The sequence below is a fragment of the Gymnodraco acuticeps genome, unplaced genomic scaffold (assembly GCF_902827175.1).
Source record: "Gymnodraco acuticeps unplaced genomic scaffold, fGymAcu1.1, whole genome shotgun sequence".
Taxonomy (NCBI): Eukaryota; Metazoa; Chordata; class Actinopteri; order Perciformes; family Bathydraconidae; genus Gymnodraco; species Gymnodraco acuticeps.
The window spans coordinates 126191-135278 of NW_022991584.1; the positions used below are offsets into that span (position 1 = coordinate 126191).

The window sequence follows — 9088 nt, forward strand, 5'->3', positions numbered from 1 at the left end:
GCTTTGTTGGAAAGATTTGGCAAAGCGTAATTAAAAACCTGATCAGATAGAAAGTTGCAGTTAACTTATTTGTATATTTTGTCTGATTCTTGCGATACTTTAAAAATAAATCTAGTACCTCTAAATAGTGGATTTGTTAAAACTACATGTTTATCCAAGGCAAATGTGAACACTCGGGCAAAATCAGCCTCAATCCAAATGATTTAACAGATTAATTGGAATAAAAAAAAAATGTGTTTTTGTTTAAATAAACAAAATATAATCCATTTCTTTTTTTAATCGTATAAAAGATCAAAATCTTTAACTAGAGAGTACTGTCACATTGACACTACAATAAAAAAGTAGGATATTCTTTAAGTTAATTTACTATGTAACATGTTGTCCATGTTTAGGGTACATTACGTAATACAATGCATGTCTTATTTGAAGATTTGTATTGATCTGTTCTACAGTAACTGAAGATTCATCTGAATTTAAGTCAAGATAGTAACTGCTTTTACACTCAAATCACATTTAATATACAGGTGACAGTTTGGATTGCTTTATGTGTATCCGTTTTGATAAGTTCAGCCAAGGAGGAAGGAAGTACCGGTCGGCCTTTTCCTGTTCAGAGCTCAGGAGACAATAGTGTTCACAGGGCTTTTTGTTTACATTTCAGGGTTAAATACAGACTGCAGCTCTCCTCATAGTGCTATTGTTCTGACCATACCACATGTGTTCTCCAGCTTCTGACTGATTATAGGTCTTTTTATTCCCAAATTCTGTCAAAACCACTGATTTGAGCTTAGTAACACAAAGTATCATTAAAAATAAGTATATTTGTCATTGTATGACAAGTGTTTGTGCTTGGAAATTAAGTATGAGTCCTATTTTAATACAAAAGATGGAATAATAATCTAAACAATGATGTCACATTATCTTTAAACCCTCATTTGAATGAAGGCACAGGTTACTTTAAATCTACAGAATAATGATTAATCTTTGGCTGTATGTTTGTCTTTCAGAATGTTAGCAAGGCTCTGCGCTCCACCTGGAAGTGTCTAATGCTCGGTCTGTACAATTTTGCCCTGGGCTACTCTACTCCGATCACAGTGGCTGCTACTTTTGTCCCTGATCTCCACCACGGCAGGAACAAGCCCTGAGCTTGTGATACCTCCTCCACTCCACCAGTGAACCAACAAGACTAGACTTTTCACATGTGTATAATATTTGTGTATGAGAATGTATTTTGTTACTAAACATTTTAATTACAATAAGCGTGTTTGCTGTAGGATCTGAAAAAAATACACTTTTGTAAGACAGGCCTTTTTTACCACATTGGAAAAAAACTGGTGTTTCTAATAAGACTCAGTGTACTATCTGTCATCATGTATTTCTTTATTTAAACCTGTACATGCGTGACATGTCGGTGTTAACAATCCTAATGTCCTACTGTTGGTCATAATATGGCACACTAAGCTTTTGCAAAATTTGCACATGGTGTGTATTTAGTTAAAATGTCTGAAACAATTGCTCTGTGTATAGATATAATGATTTATGCAGTGCCTAAGTTACATATTGCTCATGCATGTATTGACTGCCTTTTTCAACTTTTTTAAATTTGATATCAAGCATCAAGCTGGTGTTGGCAGCTGTGCAGAGGGATAATGTGGGAGATACCCTTACAGGAATGTGATCATCAGTTTCTGAAAAGACATGTTAAGTTGATCAGAATGTATTTGTGAGACTATTGAAGGTAGTCTTTAACATTTCAGAGTAACTGTATGTGTGCGAGTCTGATTAAGGTTTCGCAAGTCTTGATATTTGTAAGTAGGTGTTTGATAAAATGTTAATAAACTGTAAGACAAACTCAATTATTTGTGGTTGACAAGGAAGTATGAACAAGCCTCAATATAACACGTTTGAAGTAAGGAACTACATATTTTGAGAACCTCACCAAATATGAAATGATAAAAGCTAATGTACAGAAAACAGTTTAGTGAATCAGAGGAAAGGGAGACATCCAACCCTAACAAATGGTGAAATTACTCTTGTAACAGATGAAGAAACATTTGAGATGCTTACACAAACATGTGTTGAAGATTATAGTTCAGATAACATTTGTAGGGAGGGGCGATGATAAGGATGAGGATTATGATACAACAAAATGAAGATATCACAGTAGGCTATGTCATTTACAAAGCAAGAACGTAATATTGCCTTTAGGAAAAAAAGGATGAAAAAATATGTTAGGTGATCATTTATCTAAAGACTTCTTACTTGAAGCCTATAATACAGTATGAAAGAAGGGAAAGCTGGCTGTAGCAGGCTAGTACCTCTAACATTCCCGGAAGTAATGAAAATATTTCACTTTTTTGGAATTATTGACCAATTGTTTGGACCTTCCATATCTGTACATTAATGGGAAATTAATAAATTGTTAACTCTTATTGAAATAATATTATAGTTTTGTGTTCTTGTTTATCTTATATTTAATGTGTTTTTATAATTGTAATCAAATACCAGCAGCTCCACCCCACTAGGTGGCGGTAATATCTCGTTTTGGTTGTTCACCCAATACAAGAAGAAGTGCTCTCTTCCGTAGTCTTGACTTGTTTACATGAGCCTCTTCTGAACAGGTTTTTTTTTTAGGATGACGGACCAAAAGGCAGACAATATCAGCTCTATCCCTATCGATGAGTTCAGCAAGTTAAGAATAACATCGATATGGACGTTTCTCATGTCTGTAAGTTACATTGTGTTTTCTGACTCGAGTGCCAGCTAGCTACGATATAGCTATCCCGGCTAATTGACAGATCCCCTTTAATTAATACACGATACCATTTTGGAGCATTTGTATGTGAGTTCAAGTGACAGCTGCCTAATGTTTGCTTTGTTTTACTGTGTGTAGGTGCAGTGGTCGGAGCCCTGGCTGATGGGGCTGATGGTGTTTCATGTTGTGTGTTTGTCTCTGACCGTGGTGACGTGCAGGTACTACAGAGCTCAGATATGTCACTTCCTGCTCATGGGTAAGTGAATCAGAACCATACAACAATTAGCCTTAAAGTGTACTGTTGATAAGTAAAGTAAAAGTGCATAAGAAATCCTACCTGTTCCCATACATCTAAATACGTTTATGGTGCAAGACTGACTTACTAAAATGTACTCATAGCTTAGTTTTAAACCATCTAACATTAACTACAATGCTACTTCTTGATACTGTTTCCTGTGAACATTTTGCAAAATTCAACAATCATTCAAGGTGTGAACTTTCCACGGCAATGTAAGGGAAATAATGGGCATACATTGAAACATGTCTGCGGCTGCTTTTACCATGTTATATGTAAATAAGCTAGCAAATTAATAAGGAAAGGTGCTTGTGCTGTCTGAAAACTTCGGGTTTAAAGTGTAAAACTAAATTATATATACAAAATGCAATAAAGAAGTGACTCAAACTTCTTAAATTAATTGCAATAACACACCAATTAGTATGCTCAATAAAGCTTTAGCCTACATGCTAGCAAGCAGAAACTAGCTAAATATGTTAATGAGGTTAATTTGCTTTAAGTTACTATTTACTGGTTAACTGACATACTAGAAGAAAAGCAAATATATTCACTCCAGTAATGGAATCAAAACTTACATTCAGCATGTAAGGCATTCTTCCAAACATGAGTTAATTTTTAAATGGTAATGGGTAAACATTTTCCAAACATCTGAACTGAACTGAACAGCAACCATACAATTACTAATATATCAGGGCTTACAGCTAACACTAACATACAGTCAAAATCATACTGTATCATTCAAATATAGAGTTAGGACAACTCCTTATTGATGTGTGTGTTACCATCTAAGGCTAAATAAGATATTTTTGATTTCTCAAAACCAGATGACTATATCAGTTAATATTGTATAGCTAATTTAGATTAGTTTCAACAAGAGCTTTTATTAGTCTGTGCGTTTTATTGTACTGTATGCTGACTGACTACCTGTCTTTTACAGTTGGCCTGGTGTATAGTGCTGAATATCTCAATGAGCTGGCAGCCATGAACTGGAGGTAAAGCCTTTTTTTTGGCAGTATTTGTGTTACTATTGGGTGAAAAATTATGTGTCATGCTTTTTGGTTATTAAGGAATCTCATTATGTGTTATTGTTCTTTCAGGTCCTTCTCTAACTTCCAGTACTTTGATTCGAAGGGCATGTTCATATCTTTGGTCTACTCTATTCCTGTTCTGCTGAATACAATCGTCATCGTGGTAAGCTTAATTGTTTATCATTATATTTCACACGGCATATACAGTTCTAAAATCCCCACTTGATCCCTGAATGTTTGTGTTGTGCATTGACAGATGGTGTGGGTGTACAGGACCTTTTCCACTATGACTGAGCTGAAGACCCTCCAGCTCAAGCGACAGGCCCGCAGAGAGAAGAGAGAGAAGAACGACTGATCCCCTTTCTTCTGTCCAAACATGGACTTCATTGCAAGGAATTAGGGATACTTTGCTCTGCCATGCTAATCCGGAATTTTGGAACAGAAAGGCAGATACTTTCTTGTGTCCATAAAAAGGATTCTTCATTGGTAACGGTTTCTGGACTGGGTGTCTTTTTCTGGTAACGGCTGTTGAAAGATGCCGCTGAATGTACTTTACACTATGAGATATGAGGACCAATAGACATTTACTGTTTTATATTTAATGTTGTTTTAAAGTGTGTTGAACTGCACAAAGAGAGATAAAGGATTTTTTAACAACTGATGTGACTGTTGATTTCTTTTTCAGAGAAAAACACTTTAGTTTAATTTAACCCCCAAGATATCCCCCTATCCTAAGAGAAGAATCAACTAAACTGCTATTAAAATAATGTATTTTAAATTTTTAATATTATTTTTAAATGTCTTAAAATTAACCAACCTGATCATAACTACCGAACATTCATTCATTTTCAAATTCTAACACAAACATTCCATTGTTTTGTTTTTTTAATACTATATGCTACGTTTTTTTCCTTTTTACAGTCTTGGATATGTCAATTATTAGCAAAAACGATTTTGAACATGGAAAGTGCAGTGTGTTTCAATAGGGACAATATTGTCCTTACGGGTCAATAATGTATGTCTGTATTTTGGCCTCAACATTTAATTATAGACTCATAAAACTTGAAGTTGAACACCCAAAATCCATAAAAAACACATCACACCCTTGCCAAAAATGCCAACTACAGTATATGCATTAACACAACACAAATTAAACCTTTAAACATGATATAACTCAAATTAAAGGTGTAATCATGCCGTCATCCTCATTTGTGTAAAGTGGATGGTTAATAGTAATCTGTGACTGATCATTAACAATCCATCTCCAAGCGCATCAACAAGACAACTACTTTTTACTTTCTTAACTAGTTTAACTGGCTTTATGTCCCAGACAGGTTTTAAACATTCTTGACAGCTTTCACACAGGGGGGAGTTGGGAGGGGGGGAAGTAAGGTCTTATGACCCGGCACAGTCCTCTACGTGAGAGGGGGGGGCTGTTTCATGATACTGGGCCAACCTCTTTCTTCAAAACAATGGACCTTTCTCACAGCAGAGTTCTCGTGTAAACCGCACACCAGTCGGTAAAGCACAGGTGTTAGTAACCACATTAACGATGGCTCTGTTTCATTGAAGCCATGACAGTGTGACAGCAGCCTGAAGCTGATCAGTTTTATTATTTACACCTATGCGTTTTCTATGGTGGCATGTCATAGTTTCTGCTAATAAAAAAGAATTTAGATCAACAAATGTCACTGCAGGAACATTAAAAGTCTCCATTGTCATTGGGAAGGCTTATCACACATGTTTTATTATCAAAAATCATTGATTTATAACTTTGAATATGTTTTCACTATTAGATCAGAGAGTGATTAGAAATATAGACGGACAACAAAGGCATTAAAGATATTTTATTTTGAAGCAATTTTAAAGTGTAATTTTATGTTGCCAAATCTAGAGGTCAATCCTGAGACCTCTTGATTTAAATACATGTTATTGCACCACTAGAGGGCAGTATGGATTTAATGACCCAGAGTTTCTCAGTTTAAACTTGTTTTGCCTCTGCAGAGAGCTGATAGGATATCTCTCTTTAAGCTAACAGTTGTTTTTATTTTATTCATATCACTCCTTTTTACTTTGCCAGATGCATCTCATAAACAGTGTGTCATTAAATCATGGTTGCATTCAGCCGTCAGGATCTATTAAGTATGTAGATGATTGATTGCTGTCATTGTGGACATTTATCTGAGAGTGAATGGGGAGGAAGAGAAAAGGGTGTGTTGTATTTGTGCAGGTGTGTGTGTGTGTGCGCGTGTGTGTGTGTGTGTTTATGTGTCTTGTGTAGGAGGCTTCTCTTTGGTGAATAAGAGCAGACATTGCCCGGGAAATAGGCCTACCTGTCTTATAACAGATGTTCCCACTTTATTGATGTAACCAACTCAACTTCTCCTCACACTAGAATCATGTCCAAATGAATAAAAGCACCCATTACTTTGAGAAGTAGTTTTACTGTGTGTAGGTGCAGTTTTTGTTTGTGAAATGAAATATTGGAGTGGACACTATCCTCCGATATGAGTTCAGGCCAAATCCATCAGTTCATGTATCTCAGATATGGCTGCTTTCCTCTGCTTTGACATGCAGAACATTACACAACATCCAGTCAGCTGCAGTCCTTTGGGGGAAAACACTTGATCAAAGAAAGAAACACCTGTTAGAAATATGGAGTTGAGGAAGGGATGACCAAAGTGTTCAGGCGGAAAGGTGGGGAACCGTTAACGTTAAAGTGAATTTGAGAACAACACAAACTCGTTGAACCTGGAGACAGATGAGCTGTGAGATTGATAGAACAAGTAGATTAAGTGTGAGTAGGTACTTAATCACGTTAGCCAAAAACAAGTAAACCCTAACTGATAAAGTTGCCAATAAGTGTAGTAGACTGAAGCTGGTTATTGCTGATGGAATGCTCCAACAGAGCTGTAAGAAACATTTGGAGATTGTTGCCCAGAAACTGACATGCTGATCATGGATGAACCATGTCAATACTTTGTGGCATGTGAGCTGAGGCTGAGCTTCCCACAGGTCTTATATCCAACAGATGTGAAACTGTGGGATGCAGAGTTATACGTTTGATGTATTTTGTCTGATCTGTACAAAGTGCAAATATTCATGTAATCAATTATGAGAGCAAGTGGTTGACAGAAACTATGGACGTTTACTCATGATGTGTCCTCCTGTTTTTTTTAGATACATTCTACTTTTTTTTTTACTTTACTGTATTTATTTGACAACTCTAATTAATTAATGAATACATTATGTTTAATGTACCATTATAAGTTAAGATCAACTTTACCAGCAATATACAGTTAAAAAACAACTACTGTACAACATTTAAGTGATGTATACTAAATAGTGTATGATTAACTATTAGCCGATAACATAATGTGTTGTTCTTGAATGGGTTGTTTCATAGAATTAGTACTTTACTTTTGGTCCTTTAAGTATATTTTACTTAAGTACATTTTAAGTTAGAACTTCTGCACTGTGGTATTATTACGTTTACTGAAGTCCCCCTCGGATAATAGCACAATCTAATGGAGTTAAAGAAAACCTTAAAAACTATTCTACCTCATACTATATCACCTTGTTATTATGTAGTATATTTTTGAATTTGAAAAAAGGTCCATTTTTATTCCATATCTTGTTGGAGCTCTTGCCAAGCATTGCATCACATCCAAATCTCCCTAATCCAGCCTGAGATATTTGGTATCTTTGGTAACTGTGGTATCAAAACTATAAATTACAACAATATTCATGTGATTTGACATCCACATTTATGTAACATTTCAAAGAAAAACATTTCAACTATTCACCTGTAAGCCACCCTCACAACTCAAACATTTCCAGCATGGATCCGAAAACCCACCTCCTGACAGTGTGTCTCTGTCAGGATCCATTTTAAAGCCTCAAGTAGATTATTTATTGCATATACAAGAGTGTGAGCAGGCATACGTTGTATTGGCTAGAAACAGCCATGGGTGCTTTGAGTTTATATCTCAAGCACAGAAAGGAAATGAGTTCAAATTATGTTTTTGCCACCTGTCACAATGTTCTCTCTCACTGCTTCTATACAGTTTATGTTGGCCGCTGCTGTGGTTCTCAACATCTGTGGAGTATATTCTACTGGTAAATATGTTTGGCCAGGCTTTTGTTTGTTTGTGTGTATGTGTGTGTGTGTGTGTGTGTGTGTGTGTGTGTGTGTGTGTATTACAACATTACCCTGATAAGAACCTTTTTAACAACTTTCCACAAATCTCGATACATTTGTAAAAATACATTCCTGCACGGCAGCATCTTGAATATTCAAACCAATTTTCTCTTCCATATCATATTTACATATATTGTATAAAGTTATCATAAAATGCACTCTTCTCATAGATTTCTTTACTTGAAATTCAAGCTGAATATATAAAAGTTGAAAATAAAGTACGATGAATATATTTAAAAGGGGGTAAGTTTATTCTAAGTTAGTCCATCAACATATTTAATTAGTAAATTATTTATATTTGAATAATAACAAAGTGAAAGAGGTTGCTTGAGTGATGAACCTACATAGAATAATCATCTGAATCTGAAGCTACCCTCTGCTTTACAAAGCTTCATATTGAGTTTCAGCCTCTTCTTTAGTGGTCCAGTCCAAAACATTATTATTTTGGTTCACTTTCACTGCTCTTTCAACTTTGTTTCCAGCTGTAGCAGGCAGCTGTTTCAAGTGAAACAAATCCAATAAAACCCCTGCACACAACCTTCACAGCACCAAACAACACACACATTAATTAAGCATCTAGCTGCTGAACAGAGTGGAGCATTTGGCAGCTACAGAACAAAACATTTCCCTCAGTAGTTGGTAGAGAACAAAAACAGACACGGGCCGTTTCTCAATCGCGAGTACACATGCTGCAGAGCAACTATTTCAAGTATACTACGTCATAGAGTGGCGCAGAATGCTGGGCATTTAACATGCATTTAAACAGTCCTTCGGCGCCACTCGATGACGTAGTATACTTGAAATAGTTGCTC

General features: G+C 35.8%; 1 protein-coding gene across 1 annotated transcript; it reads left to right on the forward strand.

The window, feature by feature from the left end:
- The first annotated feature begins 2535 nt into the window (after positions 1 to 2535).
- Positions 2536 to 4736, forward strand: tmem18 (transmembrane protein 18). The gene is made up of 5 exons (XM_034197751.1): positions 2536 to 2725; positions 2891 to 3008; positions 3985 to 4039; positions 4145 to 4238; positions 4332 to 4736. Exons 1-5 carry the CDS (start codon positions 2633 to 2635, stop codon positions 4428 to 4430), a joined length of 459 nt encoding a protein of 152 aa, XP_034053642.1. The 5' UTR covers positions 2536 to 2632; the 3' UTR covers positions 4431 to 4736.
- Positions 4737 to 9088: the final 4352 nt, after the last annotated feature.

Excerpts from the sequence above, each read along its gene's own strand:
- tmem18 (XM_034197751.1), top strand. The coding sequence starts at position 2,633 with ATGACGGACCAAAAGGCAGACAATATCAGCTCTATCCCTATCGATGAG. Across the intron at positions 2,726-2,890 it reads TATGGACGTTTCTCATGTCT|GTGCAGTGGTCGGAGCCCTG; the intron begins GTAAGTTACATT and ends TACTGTGTGTAG. Across the intron at positions 4,040-4,144 it reads CTGGCAGCCATGAACTGGAG|GTCCTTCTCTAACTTCCAGT; the intron begins GTAAAGCCTTTT and ends TTGTTCTTTCAG.